Below are 18,582 nucleotides of genomic sequence, written 5' to 3'. Positions count from 1 at the left end.
AGCGGGAGAAGGCAGGATTGCAAAAGTCCAAAGAACAACGCTCATGGAAAGAGCAATGGGGAGGCTAAGGAGAAAGTCAGAGGAGGGGCCTCAGCTCTGGCGTGTGTTATGGCGTCAGAGAGCAGATGTGGGCAGGGAGGGGACCAGTGGCAGGGTGACCATGCAGATGACTTCCGACCATGAACTGGATAGATTGTTTTCCTCCTAGCAAGCAGGACATTGTGGTGTTACAAGTCTAGTAAGGTTCAAAATGAAATGGAACAAGTTCATAAGAGTCCAAAGGCTGCTGAAAGCGCTGACACCACCTCTGGCTCTGTAAGTCACCACTTTTCCCATTGCGGGAGAGTGGCAGCATGGGCTCACCCTGGGTGAGGGCATGCTTGTCTTCTCCTGTTCTTCCCTAAGCACGTGCTGCAGTGCAATGTCAGTGATGCTGGGTGAGATGGAGCCGGCTGGACCCAGTACCGCCACCCGCTCCTTAATGCGGTATTCCTGCTGAAGCCCAGTGCGGTATTGGTGGTGTCCAGGCTGATCCGCCCTGTGCCTGGAGAGCATCTCTGTTTGAAATCCAGGTTTAGTTTAACCCAGGCTGCTGGGCTTGGAGGCACTGTGACCATATCAGAGGAGCATATAGGAGATCAGAGCAGATGATCTGCTGCAAAGAGTGGAGGAGAGCCTGGAGAAGGGCCTGCGGAGAGGCTGGCTGAGGTGGGAAGGAGAGAGCAGCAGAGGGCAGTGTGTGTTTGCAGCAAGTGCTCTGCATTGCAATCTGTCTCCTCCCATTTCACAGTTCAGGCCTGCCAACGAAACCAGGATGAGGCCACCCTAAGCAACACAGCAGGAGGATGACTCTATCCCCCTAGGAGCTGTGTCCTCACCTTGCTGGCACAGCTAGTTCCCTTTCTATCAAGTCCATTCACTGCCCAGATCTTTCCTAAAACTCCCTGTGGTTTCTCATTATCTTTCTGGTAACAGGTTGCTGAGTGCAGAGAAGGGATCTGGTTTTGCTTTGTACAGAGATAATGCTATTTCTGCCGCCTGCCTCCAGTGGACCTCCCAAATCAGCAATAGAGGGATAATGTAGTGTTTACTCTTGTTCTACCAGCCTTGCAGGCAGGAGTGACCCCAACACCTGCAGATCCCAGCCAGCATTGGGTCAACCATTTGAGTGTCTACCCCCAACCTTCTCCCTTGTGTCCCAGCCTGGAACAAATTGCTTTGTCCACTTGCACGCAGCAATCGGGAGGTGTGTAAAAGCTAGCGTGAACATCCCCATCATGGACCGCTGTTTACAGCCCCCTTGTGCTGTGAGGGCCCTCAGGGCTTCTATAACCTCTGCATCCCTACAAGGTCCCAGACAGCCTCCTGTGTCAGTGTGCTCAGTGAAGCATCTTGCACCAATGGTGAGAAAGCTTTGCAAGGGTCGGCCCCTCCTTGCACTCTACCAGCTTTACGCAGGACTGCAACGAGCCTGCCTGGGCTGCTCAGCTCCCACAGCCAAAGACAGGCCACTTCATCCTTACGCTGGCCAAGCCAGGCTGGCAGGAGCGGGCTGTAGTAGCTACCGGAGCCGGCTGGCAGAGCCACAATTGTATACGAGGGACTGGTGGAAAATGCTTCCCAGGTTGTCGCCTATCCAAGAGGGCTCAAATCCGAAACAAGGTGCTATTTTGGAAGGCCTCTATTTCCCTCATCCCTGTTTGTCCAAGACATGGTTATTAGTGAAGAGGTTCTCATAGAGACAGAGCTGCTTTGGATAAGATTGAGTATCTGAGCAAGAATTAACAGTTCTCTAGGTGGCGGGGGGATACCTCAGTACCCAGTGCAACTCGGAGCTCCCTCCAGCTATCTCCCTTGGGAAACTCCTTGCTCCCTCCTCGACACACCTCTTGCACTGGAGGTAGTTGTGATGCAGGCTCTTACTCCTATGTACACTGCTGGCGACTCCCATTACACCATGAGTTTCCTAGCTTCAGAGGCTGTCTAGCTAGTCTTTCCCACTGAAATGCACGTGATCAGTGTGTAATATCTCTGTATTTCTGGTTTTGGCTTCTGCTCTGTAGTACCTGTGTTAAGGTATGCAGCATTTCTACCAGCCAGAGAGTCAAAGGCAGAGGCCAACCCCAGACACTGCTGTGCCAAGAAGCAGCCTGTTTGCTGGGCAGTTATGCTTGCCTAGGCTGATGCTGAAAACTTGATGTGTTTCCCCATGTTTTCCTAACCCAGGAGAGGCAAGGTGCGGACATCTTGAAGGACAGCTGCCCAAACCAAGTGGAATCTCTGCTTGCCTCTGTTTGCAAGCAGGAGGAGCAGGACTGTGTGTTCCAGCTCAACGGACTGCAGAAAATTCAGGTAAGAAGCGGCTGCATGGGAATCTCTGCAGTTCTCCCACATCCTCGTATAACTGGTCCTGTCTGTCCCTGCCTGCTCGAGCCTCGTGTGTCCCTCTGTATCCCTGGACTGCATGCAGCAGTTGACCAGTATCTGGGCTGAGACTCTTCTGTATTGCGGGGTAATGCCTAGGCGGATGCTCCAGCAGCCCAGGGATCTCTGAGGCACAAAAGCCTGCCTCTTTCTGCTAGTTCACCCTTCCCTTCCACACTGTCTGGCCAGAGAGGCTGTCCTTTGCCCCTGTGCCTTTTTCAGGCTGGTGCTTTGGTCCTGGCAGAGATCAGAGTAACCCAAACGTTTCAGGTGAAGAAGGATGTCTAACTAGGCTGTGTGCTCCTCGGGGAGCTGGGCTTACGGCCTGGCCAGGGACTCGAGAAGCAGGAGGAATTAGCCCTTGCCTTCAGAGTGTTACTACCAAGCCCTCCTTGCTTGAACCAAGAGGACTTCAAAAGACGCTCGGACTATATTTAAAGACAACAGAAGAGGCAGAACTGCTAGTCCCGTGGCTTGCCTCTTCCAAAGGATCATCTCTCCCCAAGCAGCATTGTGTACCTTGCTTCTCATTTCATTTTTTTTTTTTTTCTGTCTTACGTGGATCTTGCCAGGTGCTTATCTGCACAGGTAAAGCCTCTGCTCCATATGGTCTTGCACTGAATGCAATCAAGTTGCTGTCTGCCTGAAACAAGCTCATTTTGCTGAGTACCTTAAGTACCTCAGTGCGTGGCAGTTCTTCCAGTCCTTGATTGTTCCTGGAGCTCTTTTCTGAACCCTTTCCAGGCATTCAGCATTGCTTTTTAAGTGCAGACTTGAGATCTGGGCCCTGCATTGCCTGCCAGATACAAAGGGAAAATCTCCCTCCTGCTCCATTATCCATCTCCCTGCTTTGCACAGCCAGGTGTCTTCGGCACAGCCCTGTGCTAGGGGTTCACATTCAGGAATTTGGCTGCCATTAATATGTTACTTTCTAATTTCTTCACCGTCTTTATAAAAAGACCTAAAATAGTGCTAGGCTGAGAATGGATCCCTGCAGAGCACTGCTGTTTTAAACTGCCAGCTTTTACCTTGTGATGCATGTTTTATTTAAGTGGTTCATATCCCTCCCCTTGCTTGCCTCTCTCTCGTGTGGTTTGGCCAGGATGGACATCACGGCGCTCCTTGCATGGGCGCATTTTTCCTGGGTACAGTCCTCTCCGCTCCTGCTCTCCTGCAGCAGTATACTGGGGAGGCGATGCTCTCAGTGACAGTGTCCTGACCAGGCACCTTGAGAGTCATGAAATCCAGAAATTGTGTCTCAGACCCACAACCGTCATGAACATATATAAGAGCTCATTTACTCTGGCAGCAGCATTGCTCCAGCACACCACAGTATGGGGCTGTGAGCCTGCAGAACAGCCAGACAAGCCTGTAATTTCTTGACAGTGGTTGTAGAAAAAGCAAAAAAATTCTACTTTAAGTCTTGGGCTCTGATTCACTTTGTGTTCTTTGCTCTCCTCCTCCAGATGGATGTGCTCCTGCAGTTGGATTTGCATTACACTCAGCTAAGCACAAAGCAAAGGACTTGTGAAAGCCTGCAGAAAATCCTCCAGAAATCTCTGGTAGCGCAGTTGTTCAGCCACAGAAATTCTGCCCAGCCAAACTACCAGCAAACTCCAGTATCTGCAGGCAGCCTGTGCCTCAGGAACATGTCCACGCTAAGTGCAGGCCCAAAGGCACAGGCATCTCTGAGGATGGGCTCGGGACATAGTTTGCCGAGCAGCAACCCCTCCAACTCATGCAGTGAGCCAGAAGAGAACGATGAGAGCAACTTGAGTGAGCTCTGCTCAGCACTGCTCCGGGCTGGCCCAGGGCAGGACTGTCCCTGACACCTGCAGACTGTTGTGACCAGCCTGGGAACTACATTTTTGAAAAGGCAACAGTTATTCCAGTGATAAATATGACAGGAATCTTCGGCTGCCTTCAGCCTCAGCAATTGCTCTGGCCAAATCAGGCCGTGTGTGGCTGAGGCTGCTTTTGGAAAGGCCTTTCCCATCCTTGCCCTGCAACATGCAGGGCCTGAAGCCTGCTGGAAATAACCTCTGTCCCACAGAAAATTCAGCGCTGTTTGAGAACACCAAGGAGTAATTGTCATGTCTAGTGGAAGACAGGGCCACCCTACAAGCCATAACATTTCCAGGCAAAACCCAACATTGCTTATGGTCAAGGGCACTGGCTGATGTTTTCTGAGAATCAGGCTCTGCTAAGCAAGTGCCTGAAAGCAAGCATTACAGCAGTAACCATGGTGAGGTAGGACACCCATAAACACTACAGGCCTGTGCTACAGCAGGAACACAGTCTAAAAACCCAAATAAAACTGCTGACTCTCATCACGCTTGTGCAAGTGATGCAAGGAATTGATGAGCGACCCAGATAAAACTGTAGGAAAGTATAAGCTTCCCCCCAGGGTTGCAGCGTGATTTTTTTTCCTTGTAAGTCCTGCCAATGTACTAGCAGATGTTAAATTATGTGTTTATGTATTTCTAAAGAATGCATTTATATTTTATATTGCTAGGAAAAGGAGGTTGAGATGTCCTGTCAAATGCATGTTTACAACAGAGGATGGTTTTCCAACAGTAGTAGCCACAGGTTCATGCTTCCACCTGCCCCTTCTATCATGTTACACCCAAGACACAAAAGGGTGTTAAATCCTGTGTGGTCCTGAGTTCCTCTCAGATGCAGAACCTCTGAAGTGTGGGAGAGGGAGCGGACAGGATGGAGGAGAGAGAACCTCAAATAATTTGTTATTAGTACAAATTTTTTCAAAGTATCTGTCTCTCTCTGTGTTCCTTCACCCTGGGCAACCTCCTTCTACAGTGGGGACTATCTGCTGCAGCATGGAAAAATATGAAATGCTACTTCTAGATAAACCATCCTACAAGTTCTGGAAGGAGAGGCCCCATCTGAGTGAAGGGGCTAGAAAGTCACCTAGGAAAAAGTGCAAAGCTTCCTCCACCCCCACCTTCCAAAATGTAGCTTAAATAAGATGGACTGATAGAGAAAGTAAAGCAGAGGAAAACAATCTAATTGAGGGAAAAACCAAAGGTCAAATCAGCACTGGTAGAAACTTAAGGATAGATCAGTGGGAATTGCTGTGCAGGCAGCTGGGAGGTGCTGGTAGTCCTATTGTTCACTGCTTCTGAGAACTGCATTCAAAAGGAAGGATTATATACACCTCTCTATAGCTGTTGGGGCAAATGCATCTCTGCCTCACATAATCATGGCAAATAGCATCTCATGTGAATGCTGAGCTTACTCAAAGCAAAGCTGTTATTTTTTCTGAATAAAACACTATTGGTGTTTTTGAATGCATAGGGCTTCATGTGGATCTGAGTTAAAGGTCTTTATTTTTGCCTCTGATTGCTAGTGTGCAACTTAATATTGACCTACTACTGTTTTATGCTTTAGACTTTAGCTTCTAAACTCTTCTCTGTGGGGATTACCTCATTTTTTAGGTAACTGTATTTTGAAATTTGGGTTTAGGAGATGGATAAAATGACGTTAGATAAGAGGTACATAAAATAATGTCAGACTTTATTGTGAATTATCCATCTCCTTGGTAAGGTATTGCCATAACGTGGTCGGGCCAGGCTCCGGAGGTCTGTTGACCTGGGAGACTTGGTGCCAGCCACAGGACTTGTCCTTGTCATCGACTCTCCTGCTCCCTCTAGGAGACCCTGCAGCCGAGTCCAGCCCTACCACCACATTTCTGCTCACTTCTGTCACAGCATGTTACAACTGAAAACAAGCACTTGCAAAGCTGAATTGCGAAAGTGGAGGTCAGTCACATCCTGGACCTCTGGCTGTGAGTGACAGTGTGCTGCCCTGCCACCAGCTCCTTCAGATATCAGCCTCTGCAGTCTGGTGGTCCTTCTGATCTGCCCATTTTTGTCTTTACTGTGAGCTGACCCTCTTTGGCCAGTTCATCCCTCTGTCCGGCACTCCAGTGTGCTCACCCTTGAAGTCCTACAACATCTGCTTCACCCTGAGACCAGTGATACGCCTATCCAGTTTGACGGTGACTCACACTTGGGCCTGGATTCATTTTAGGAGTGGGTGAAGCTGTTCCTATGTTCATTCCCCTACCTTAGATGTGAAATCCAAACTCTCCCATGGTGGGTTAGATGTTCAGGCCCAGTAAATTTTCTTTTGAATACCAGCTCTTTCTGTTTCCATCATCCAGCATGGAGGAGGGGCAACTCCTCCGATATTTCTGTACTTTGGCTCTTGCGACCCTAACCAGCAGGTCCGTGTCCTTCCTGATTTACAGCAACAGTCTTTGGACTCTGTCAGCTCCCTGTGGTCACCCTGAAGCGTAGGAAAGAAGAGGTGCCCATCTCTGTGTAGTGTGGTAGCATTTCATATTCTGGTCTCAGCAAGGCAAGTGGCCAAGTAGTCCCGATAGTCTCTTTCCACTCAACCCTTAATTTCTCATGTCATTACTACTATTGTAATCCTCCTTGGCTTTTTATAAATGATAGTGAATGCCGGTGCTCCTGGGACTGTCCTCTGCCTAACCTGATTCTGGCCCAGAGCCCAGGGATGGGGACAACATAGACAGGCTGCTGAGCAGCTTGCTGTCCTCTCCTCCCCACCTCAGCACTGCAGTGACTGATCTCCAAATCAGCCACTTCATCCAACACGATATCCCTCTCCTCCCTGATCTGATTGCCTCTCTCCATAATGTGCAGTAGAGAGGTCGGTTGCCTGGACAAAGCTGTTTTTTTTCCCCTTCTCTCTGAGTCTTTACCGCACCTCTTGTTACCCTATCTCTCTGGCTTGCCCTCCTCTGCCATGGCACTGACCCCATAGTTCGCGCAGCAGACATCCATTCTTCTTATCTGCTTCCCTTTCTCACCTGGCAGCATATATCCCACCCATCTTTCCATGTCTTTTCTAGTTTTCTCTCCATTCCCAACAATTCTGAGTAGATTTCCATGTCTTTTAGTGCATTTTCTGGAGTAAGGGGTGGTATCTCCAGACTTAAAAAGCTGCAAGTTTGGTGTTATCCTATTGCATTTCTTTACAGGGTCATATCCTGGACAGATCCTGTGGCCGGGCAGTACAGGTACACTCACATGTCTGTAGTCTTCTAGCTAGCCTTAGGAAGAAACCAGTCTGTTAGTTTGATTCTCCAAGAAGGAATAGAAGACCCACTGAAGGCTGGGACTCCTTCATCAGATGCACAACCTCAGGCTAGGTGAGACCAAAAAAAAAATCGGCTCCAATTTACATTCCCTCTCTACCTCCATGGCTTCATTGCCATCCTCTTCCCACTCCCTTGGGCCAGTCTGCAGAGAGACTACAACCAGCTAGTGGAGCATTTTGAACCATCTTTTAGGTAATACAGTTGCTTTCCCTTTGCTCGAGGTTGCTGTTTGCTTTGACAGTGATCCTGGGAAATATGCTCTAGAGGTCGCTGCTTGAGCAGGGAGGTTGGACTAGATGATCTCCAGAGGTCCCTTCCAACCTAAACGATTCTGTGATTCTGTGAAAGTAACTGAAACTTTTAAAACATTCATTAATCTCTGATAAAAATAGCCACATCTAAATCTTCAATAATTTTTTTTTTAGAAAGAGCCCCTTGTTTGGTTGGTTGGTTTTTTTCTCTTTGCCAATGCAGATATGTTGAAGGGAAGGACCTTGGTCAACAACCTGGTTGTGCTTTTCTTGTCCTCAGCACAGAGTTTGTTTGGGATGTAGTGCTCAGCATTTTTGCAGATGCTTGGCAGTTCCCAGCAAAACAAGGCAAATGTTTCCAAAAGGAGTGAGAAAAAGGGTCAGCAAAAATCAGGGAATTGCCATTTCTGTCTCTTATTTAGATCCTGGAAAATCACTGGCACAGGCTAGAAGTCTGTTACATATGGCGTACGTACCCGAACCTGGCATGTTCGGGTATGTACCGAATACCATATTCGGTACTTATGTTGGCAGCAGATTCCTGAAGGTTTGTTCTCAGCTAGCTTTTTTGTAGCTGAGGCAATGTAAGAGTAGATATGTCCTGGATCAGCCATGCTACAAACTCAGAGACAGAAAGGTATAAATGGAAGGCAGTCCTTCTGCACCTGAAAAATTGGTAACATGAGTAAACCAGTGAGTTAAGAATGAGCAGGAGCAGCAGGTTCATGTCACAGGGCTAGGCTGGGACACAGCTATGGAGGCAGATGACACTAGCTGGTCTTGCCTGGTGGCACTGGCTGTTGCTACCATGGGTTCACCTCCTGGAGCTGTTGCTGAGAGATATGTAGCTTCACCACCGATCACCAGCTCTCTTCATCCAGATGTACATAGCACGTGCAGTGACTTTGGGCCTTTCATAGTGCCCGCTCTACAAGTGTCCACGTGTCCAGAAGATCGTTCTGGCACGTTTGGGTAGCCGAGACATCACCAAGTCACTGTGGGTGTTTCAGACACCGCTGGGGCATTGCTGCCATGCGCTGCTCCCATGTATCCATGCAGCAGCATGAAAGCAGGGCAGAATATGGGATTTTCTTGGTTCACACAGCCCCTCACCATCCCTGCTGGTTCTGTGCAAGAGCTCTCTCCTGTAAGACTCATAAGAGCTCCAGGTACAGAAGAACTGGGACCTGTTGATGGGTGCCTATGAACATGTCCATCCTCTGTAGTGCATAAACATATTTTCTTCCTTCCCAATCTAGGGTATGCAACAAAGGGACAAAAATGCCTCCACCAGCTCCTGGGTCATCTCTCATCGTAGCCATATTAGTAAGTCCAGAAACAACACAGTTACATCCTAGCCATGTTAGCGCGCCATCTGAGTTCTGCAGGCCAGAACAATGAACAGTGATCTTTAGGTGGCTGGAGACATTGGTTGACCTGCTGGAAAGCAGCTCTGCAGAGAAGGACCTGGGAGTGCTGGTGGACAAGTTAAGCATGAGCCAGCAACGTGGGCTTGTGGCCAAGAAGGCCAATGGGATCCTGGGGTGCATGAGGCAGAGTGTTGCCAGCAGGTGGAGGGAGGCGCTCCTCCCCCTCTCCTCAGCCCTGGGGAGGCCTCACCTGGAGCACTGTGTCCAGTTCTGGGCTCCCCAGTACAAGAGAGGCATGGCCCTACTGGAGAGAGTCCAGCGGAGGGCTACCAAGATGATGAGGGGACTGGAGCATCTCTCCTCTGAAGAAAGGCTGCGAGAGCTGGGCCTGTTCAGCCTGGAGAAGAGAAGACTGAGAGGGGAATCTCATCAATGTGTACAAGTATCTGAAGGGAGGGTGTCAAGAGGATGGGGGTCAGACTCTTCTCCGTGGTGCCCAGTGACAGGACAAGAGGTAACGGGTGCCAAGTGAAACACAGGAAAGTCCATCTGAACATGAGGAAAAAACTACTTTCCTGTGAGGGTGACTGAGCACTGGCACAGGTTGCCCAGAGAGGTAGTGGAGTCTCCTTCGCTGGAGATATTCAAAACCCGGCTGGATGCAATCCTGGGCAATCTGCTCTAGAGGACCCTGCTTGAGCAGGGAGGTTGGACTAGATGATCTCCAGAGGTCCCTGCCAACCTTGGTCATTCTGTGATTCTGTGATTCTGTGACATGCTTATAACTGGCTTAGCCCAGCTGACCCAGATGATCTGCACACTGTGCTATAATTTGGCTAGGATACAGAAAAATAGATGGTACGTATGCTATCAGATAAGAAAGTAAAGATAATAAAGATACCTTATGTAGTTGTATTTGTAAGTGTTGTGCAGATAAGATCATCGAACTGCTGCATCGTTTTACTGAAGTGGCCTCAACATAGTAGAAAATGTTTCCTCCATGCAAAGCAGCTGCTCTTCGTTTGCTTTCTCAGGGTTACACTGCCTGTCAGGTACGTCTGGGTGCTGTCGGGGCACTGAAGGAACAGCACAGAGGTGTTCACAGAATCACAGAATCACAGAGTCGTTTAGGTTGGATGGGACCTCTGGAGATCATCTAGTCCAACCTCCCTGCTCAAGCAGGGTCCTCTAGAGCAGATTGCCCAGGATCACATCCAGCCGGGTTTTGAATATCTCCAGCGAAGGAGACTCCACCACCTCTCTGGGCAACCTGTTCCAATGCTCTGTCACCCTCACAGGGAAGAAGTTTTTTCTCAGGTTCAGATGGAACTTCCTGTGGTTCAGTTTCTGCCCGTTGCCTCTTGTCCTGTTGCTGGGCACCACGGAGAAGAGGCTGGCCTCATCCTCTTGACACTCCCCCTGCAGATACTTGTACACGTTGATGAGATCCCCTCTCAATCTTCTCTTCTCCAGGCTGAACAGGCCCAGCTCTTGCAGTCTTTCTTCAGAGGAGAGATGCTCCAGCCCTCTAATCATCTTGGTAGCCCTCCGCTGGACTCTCTCCAGGAGTGCCGTGTCTCTCTTGTACTGGGGAGCCCAGAACTGGACACAGTACTCCAGGTGAGGCCTCAGCAGGGCTGAGGAGAGGGGCAGGATCACCTGCCTCCACCTGCTGGCAACACTCTGCCTCATGCACCCCAGGAGACCATTGACCTTCTTGGCCACAAGGGCACACTGCTGCCTCATGCTTAACTTGTTGTCCACCAGCACTCCCAGGTCCTTCTCTGCAGAGCTACTTTCCAACAGGTCAACTCCCAGCCTGTCCTGGTGCATGGGATTATTCCTGCCTAGGTGCAGGACCTTGCACTTGCCTTTGCTGAACTTCAGGAGGTTCCTCTCCGCCCACCTCTCCAGCCTGCCCAGGTCCCTCGGAATGGCAGCACAGTCTTCTGGTGTGTTAGCCTCTCCCCCCAGTTTAGTATCATCAGCAAACTTGCTGAGGGTGCGCTCTGTCCCTTCCTCCAGGTCATTGAGGAATATATTGAACAAGACTGGACCCAGGACTGACCCCTGGGGGACACCACTAGCCACAGGCCTCCAACTTGACTCTGCGCCATTCACCACAACCCTCTGAGCTCGGCCATCCAGCCAGTTCTCAAGCCACCTCACCGTCCACTCGTCTAGCCCACACTTCCTGAGCTTACCTAGGAGGATGTGATGGGAGACAGTGTCAAAAGCCTTGCTGAAGTCCAGGAAGGCAACATCCACTGCTCTGCCCTCATCTACCCAGCCAGTCATTCCGTCATAGAAGGCTATCAGATTGGTCAAGCATGATTTCCCTTTGGGGAATCCATGCTGACTACTCCTGATCACCTTCTTGTCCTCCACATGCTTAGTGAGGACCTCCAGGAGGAGCTGTTCCATCCCCTTTCCAGGGATGGAGGGGAGGCTGACAGGCCTGTAGTTTCCTGGCTCCTCCTTCTTGCCCTTTTGGAAGACTGGCGTGACATTGGCTTTCTTCCAGTCCTCAGGCACCTCTCCTGTTCTCCACGACCTCTCCAAGATGATGGAGAGTGGCCTAGCCATAACATCCGCCAGCTCCCTCAGCACTCGTGGGTGCATCCCATCGGGGCCCATGGATTTATGGATGTCAAGTTTGGACAAAAGATCTCTGACCTGATCCTCCTCCACCAAGGGAGAGACTTCCTTTCTCCAGCCTTCCTCTCTTGCCTCCAAGGTCTGGAATTCCTCAGGACTGGCCTTAGCAGTGAAGACTGAAGCAAAGAAGGCATTCAATAACTCTGCCTTCTCTGTATCCTTTGTCACCAGGGCACCTGCCCCATTCAGCAGCGGGCCCACGTTTTCCCTAGTCTTCCTTTTGCTATTGATGTATTTGAAGAAGGCCTTCTTGTTGTCCTTGACATCCCTTGCCAGATTTAATTCCAACTGGGCCTTAGCCCTCCTTGTTCCTTTTCCTTGAGGTAGCTTACAGAGAGGCCCAGGCTGTGTCACCAAATATCCGTGATGCAGCAGTGTGTCAGCACATCTGGAGCACAGAGTAAAACATAATGCGATCTAAAGAGCTGTTTCTAAGAAGGATGTCTAGATGGAGGAATATAGAGCAGTTTCACTTGCCAGATCAGTTATCTGTTTTCAGCTTTTTGGAAAAAATCCTTTTTTATGCAAGAATGAATTTGAATTTACGCTTTTAGAAACTGGTAGGTTCTCTTTATTTTCCACTTGCTAGAGATTTTACTTAACAGTTACCACAGAGCCTGCCAGAACATTTCCTACTTCACATTACAGGGCAGAGTGGTGGTGCTGCCTTCTAGATATGTTTGCTTGCCACCTCCCACTGTAGACAGTATTTGCAGTTGCTTATAACTGTCGAACTGTAAGAGTCTGAACTGAATTTTTCCATGCCATGGGCCAATCTCATGCTGTTTCCTGGCTTTTCCTACCATATGAGCACTTGAATTGCAATCTTGTGAATTTCCTTTCTTTTATTCCAGAGCAGCAGCCTCCTGATACGTGCACAACTTAATCATTTTGGGCCTGGATGTCTCCTTACAGAAGGATGCATGCAGTATAGTGGAATATATGTAGGAGAGAGGAACTGCAAGACTCAGGAATACCTTTTTGGTCCTCTTTCCCTAGTTTTTGGAAGTAGCTTAACATATAGTCAGGAAAGGTCCTGAAGGCATCAACTGGCCATTCCTTCTCAGGGGAGAAAGGAACTTCCCAGTAGGCAGGTTACAATGTTCTGAGCCATCTTTCCTATAGACAAGGATTGAACAAGATGGTCTCTTGAGCTGAGCTAACAGAGGAATTCCTCTTTTTCTAAAATGTAGTCATTAGCTGAGGATCACTTCTGAATATACTGAAATATCATGTAGTGGCAGTCTACTTCCTACAGGCATAATAGGAGCGTGCACAAGATAGTAATCAAAGATACTGGACTCAGGACTAGCAAGGCGCTCTTGGATCATTAAATCCAGGCCATGCTATCAAAAGCTGTGTGTTACAGATAGCCTTCATCCAAAATGCTTTGCACATGCTACACCCATGGATATGCTCTCCTCTCTCCTAGTGCTGGCAATCGTCCTGCTTTGAGGTTGGACTAGGTCCCTTCTAACTGACACTTCCGTGATTCTGCTACCAGATTATATGCCCAAAAAACTACATATTCTGAATGATTCTGAACAGCAAGCAGACAGGGAGATGTAAGACTGTGTTTTCAGTGAAATATTCCTGTTCCCTATCCAAAAAGCAAAGACATTGGTTCAGCTCCACTGGTTCTGAAACTTTTAAAAACAAAAACTTATGGCAGGTCTAGAAAATAAGGGAAAGGTGGTGAAACAGCCCATCTGAAAATGTAAGACAGTTCAGATTCAGTTCTTCCAGGCTTCCCCAACAAGCAGATTGTTCAGTGATGAAGCCAGGAGGATAGCTGTAAATAAAAAGTCATCCACTGTGAAGGCAAAAAACACAAGATTGCTCAAATTAAAAGCGGATGAACCCTGTTGATCTACATTCAGGCCTACTACCTCTCTGCAGCTTGCCGGCTGCCTCTTCACAAAGCAAAGACAGAAGCAGGTTTTGTGTCATGGTGAAGCCTGCAGGCTAATACTGCATTCACGATGAGAAATTATTGATAGTACAGCCTCTCCGTACGGTCCCAGAATTCTACTCGTCTATCAAAGGTTATTTTGATAACTGTTTTGCCATTGTTACTAATCACTTGAAATTAGGTCCATGACATCATGTGGTGGCAAAGAGAAAAGCACATCACCAAACAAATGAGACTTCTTGAAGGGCTTGAAGTTGCGCCTTATCTTCACAGTTTGGATAACCTTTTGCATAATAATCAACAATTTCAAATATATTGGTCATATCACCTCCTCAAAGAGATGAAGACACTCTTTGAAATTACAGACTAGACTTCATAAACATAAGAAGCACTGATGTGGTGTCACACAGTAACGAAGAGCTAATATCTCTTTGATAAAGCTGTCTGCTGAGTTGGATTTTTCTTGCCATGATGTCAGGAATAGCTGATGAGACAGACATGTTATTAAGTGGTAAAAATAAACAGATGGAAGAGGCAAGTGAGAGATTTCAGCTATGACTTTCCAGAATATTTCACAAAGAGTAACCTCCTAATTTCCATTCCCTACTGAAGATGAAAAATATGAAATACTTACCCAGTGTTGCACCCAGTTGTTGTGCACTAGTGGGGCCACATTGCACCCACTGCAGCCCCTCTGCTCCTAGGACAACACTGAGTGAGGGAGACCCTACTGGGTGAGACCCAGATCCAGCTAGCCAACCCCTTGTCACAGGGCCCATGCAATGGGGCAGTTCATGCTCCTATAAAAGGGATGCTCGCCCTGACCCACTGCTACTCTGGGTGCAAAGCCATTGTCGTGAAGAGTGCTGATGAATGTTCACGTGTCTGTTGGCTGCCCAGATTCCCGCTGGGTGTCGCAGTACACTTCTGAGCCCCCAACCCCTATGCCCTTCCCCTTTTCTTACTCACCCTCCCCCATCCTCAACTGTCTCTTCCCTTCAGCCTTCCTTTTCGTCTAGTCCTTCCCATCACAGAAGGACATGGCAGTTCAGTCAGGGCTGTGTTGGCACCCTGCCTGACAAGGGAAAGACAGATGATCACCGGTAGGCTGAGGATGAGTTTCAGCCCCTGGGATTGCGACAGCTCAAGTGTCTGCTCCTGCAGAGATGAGATGCTGAAATAGCTGTTGAGTGGCAATGTTTGTGAGCATGAAGGAACCTGCCTTTGCATCCAGGGTGCTACCACGGTGGGGCCTGAGAGAAAGTCCTTTTCCCTGTAGAGCCCACAGAGAAGGGCTGTTGCACCCAGAGCTGGCTCCTGCCCAGGCCCCTGTATGATATATCATTGGGAAAGTAGAGGACAGCTCCTGCCATGTCACCACAGGGCTGCAACCATCTCCAGACTGCCTGCCTTATTCGTCTGTGTTGCTTAATATCAATTATAAAATATTAAATCAGATAAATACCTTTGGCCTTTCTGGATGATAGAAAAATACATTTTTCTGCCTCCTAAAATGCTGTTGTTTTCACTGGAAATGCTAATGGGATTATATAAAGGTTATTTCAGCCTCCTCTCAAGTCTGGAGACGTGGCAAAACAATTGCAATGCCCTTTGTTCATGCCTTTTTAATGACTATTTTATCACCAGGTATCTGAGGCCTCCGCATCTTCTCAGGTACTCACTTGCAAGGTCCCAGGGCTGTTTACTGGGGAATCCTGCCTGGGAAAGATAGATACATCTGCGCTGTCACATTAGAGAGCTGGAGGAGAGCTGGTGTGGTGGAGAGCCCTGGAACTCTGGCAAGGATTTGACATGCATGTCTAGATACATATGGGTATGCGCCCCTCTGTGTTTTGCAGTGTGAACATATCTGGGAGGGTGCAGATGTGTCCGGCCTGCTCCTGTGGCATGTCTGCACACCAGTGGCTGTGTGTGCACCCCTGAGGCTCACTTTTCTGGTTTCCCTTCTTCAAGGCATCTGTCTGTGAGCCTGTCCCAGGATGCACGCATGAGCGCATGCAGGTCTTGGAATGAACAAGTTGCATGGTGCCGTCCCTGTTTGCAACCTCCAGTCTAGACTGGCCTTCACCGCCCCATGCAGAAGCGACAGGCTGAGTAAGACACATAGTTCACAAGCCAGAGACAGCTACAGAAATAACTGTGGAGCCCCACTTGCCCTGTTCTCTGAAAAGATGCTTCCAAATGCATGTTTTCTTCCAATGGCTGTAGTTCTTCTGCTCAGGTCCCCTGCAGTCAGAGAACTTTAATTTTTACCAAGTTTTTCCTTAGCATCACAAAACAGCCCGAGGCACCCAGTGTGGTGCAGGGGATTGTGACAGCCTGAAAACCTTGTTGCTTTTCAGAGAAAAGCACAAGACCAAGAAACAAGACCATTTCTAACAACAGAAATGTCAGGAAAGAATTGATTTTCACAGCAGGACCCCCACATCCCTGCCTCTGCATGGACTGATAGATTTCTTTAAACTGGCACTGCCACAAGGGTTAGGGTCACAAACATCCTGGCCATCAGGCTCTGAGCAAGTTGAGCTAGCATTGTGAGCAGCCTTGCTTTGAGGAGGTGGTTGGACAAGGGACCTCCGGAGGATCCTTCCACCCTAAGTCCTTCTAGAAGTCTATAAAAATAGCTGTGACTTTTTGTTTAGCGACAATCTCATGCCTTGTTATGCTCTCCTGGGAGTTTATTTCTCTTGAGAAAGAGCTAAAACCAGAAATGCGGCAAACACAAGCACTCTCCTCCCTGCTCACACCAGCTGAAGCTTCACTTTGCTCTGGGTCATTCAAACCATAGGCAGCAGGTATGTTGGAGGCTGCCCAGAGCAGTAGGGAGGGGATTCATGTCTTTCCCCCCAAATTTCTTGTATTAGCTCAACTGGCATAACCGGGGGTGGGGGTTGGTACCGTGGGAACGATTGCACTAAATGTAGCTTGATTGTGTTAATAAATTTAATAAATTGAGAGGAACAAGAGGTGGTTTCTGGAGAGCAGAGGGCCATATCATCTAGGACAGTTGGGATTATGTCTTTAACATCTAACGGACAAAGAGAAATGGAGAAAGTGGTTATTACTGCCTGTTGAACACTAAATGCAAAGAGCATGGGCAGAGAAAGCTGGCACATCTCTGGTGTTCAGTGGAGGTACGAATTGCAATTCCTCTTGCTAAAGGTTGTAATTCCATCTTTTGGAGTTATTTTGTAGGTCTCCCTGGAGGTTCACACCTGAGAAGTCAGAGATGGCAGCTGATGAGCAGCTGTTTTATGAAGCCAGTCCTCTCATGGCTGACCAAGGCTTTTTGTTGCGCATTGGCTATGCAGATTCATTTAGTAGGTTTGGTTTCCTCACCTAGTATCAGTGAGACTGTTTGAAGCCCAGGCTAGAGGATTTCCCGGTGTGGGATGCATGCAGCGGAGTTTGATCGCGCGGTGATGGGCAGCGATCTCTGCTGTGTCTGCAGAGATGCATGGGCAGGATTTGCCTGCGGTGCTCTGGCTTGGCATGCTTCTATGCAACTGCTGCTCCCTAGGAGTTTGTTTTGGACAATCAGTTTGTGGCATTAGAAGAGAAGCAAGGGAAAAGACTTTGGAGACCAGTTCTTTTTCCAATATTTGTGGTATTTGTTTAATGTTTTTCTGGAGAGGTCCCAGTCCCAGTGGTATCGGACAAGCAGCACAGGTTCAACAGGGGAGCTTGTCTCTGCCCTTCCCCAAAAGTATCAGCCGGTCTAATGAAATACATGAGCTCTCTCTACAGCCCTTGCCAAGTTAAATCCTTAGGCCACCACCACTACTATTAAATTCAGATCATCATTCATTATGCTGTTCCCCAAAGTCCTACCGCTGCTGAGTTACTCTGATGCTTTCACTTTCTATATATCTTTCAAAAGAGTTTCCCTGACATCTATGTTAATTAGAGAAAGTCTGAAATTTAATTACTAAAATAATGTGTTCAGTTTTGAGATCACCTTCTCTGGTACACTGCTGGAATAACAGAGCCACTGAATTCACTCACAGTACTGCTGAGACCCACTGCGGTCTCTTGTCGCAGATGAGTGAGGAGTAATGCACTTCACTGGTAAGAGAGAAGCAGCAATATGTTTTATTGAGGTAAGATAGTGATTTAACAAAAGTTCAATCATAAATAAGAGAGTGATTTAACAAGGGTCGATGGCAAGGTTCACTTGGTTATCTACTGCATGGAGGGCAGGGTCAGATGACAGTGTCAAGGAGACCCTCCTGTTGAGTCATGAGGTTCAGAATGGACCCCCCCCTTGCTTTCCAAACTCCTTCTCAGAGGAGTCTGGGTGCGGCTGGATCCAATCTTAGTCCCAGACTTGGTCAGTGGTTTAGGTCTAAAGGATTACGTGCATAATCAATCAGAGAGGTAACTTAGCAAAGTCTACAAAGTTTTAGCATGCTATTAGTCACTTAGCGAGGATCTGTCGCAGGTAAGGAATCGCTCGACCTCGAGGAGTAACCTTGAGAGGCATCCCTACCGAAGGGGAGATTCTGCCGTGCAGCCCACTACCATGCAGGAGAGCTCAACAGGCTCTGGGGGGCTGTCTCCTATTTATGGGGTAAGATGGTGGACTCGTAGTCATATTTGCATACCAGCTGTATTTGGGTGGGAGCATGCTTAATTAGCCCCTGGCTATGTGCCATTTACGGAGAGGTCAGGTTGTGGGGGGGAAGAACAGCAAACTGAAGAGGGAAAGAGCGCACCATCACACTCCACCCCATGACTATAGTCAATCCCTCTTATCCTTCACAGAGTGGTGGTACGGTCACCTCTTGCCTCTGAGCC

At 48.4% G+C, this 18,582-nt stretch overlaps 1 protein-coding gene across 11 annotated transcripts in view; it reads left to right on the top strand.

Annotated features, from left to right (window-relative positions):
• The window catches only part of LOC104139042 (mucosa-associated lymphoid tissue lymphoma translocation protein 1-like), a 142,494-nt gene that overhangs the window by 29,960 nt on the left and 93,952 nt on the right, over window positions 1-18,582 (top strand). For 10 of the 11 annotated variants that reach the window (XM_068958574.1, XM_068958582.1, XM_068958577.1 and 7 more), the window contains 2 exons: window positions 2,227-2,352; window positions 3,891-5,736. The exons of the other annotated variant lie outside the window; for it this stretch is intronic. In XM_068958574.1, coding sequence (XP_068814675.1) covers window positions 2,227-2,352; window positions 3,891-4,253 — 489 coding nt within the window. In that variant the 3' untranslated portion in view covers window positions 4,254-5,736. Of the gene's footprint in view, window positions 1-2,226; window positions 2,353-3,890; window positions 5,737-18,582 lie in introns of those variants that run through there. 11 annotated transcript variants of the gene reach the window in all.

Source organism: Struthio camelus, chromosome 12, assembly GCF_040807025.1.
Source record: "Struthio camelus isolate bStrCam1 chromosome 12, bStrCam1.hap1, whole genome shotgun sequence".
Lineage (NCBI taxonomy): Eukaryota > Metazoa > Chordata > Aves > Struthioniformes > Struthionidae > Struthio > Struthio camelus.
Note: the sequence above shows the minus strand (reverse complement) of the source record. Positions and strands in the feature narration are given on the sequence as shown.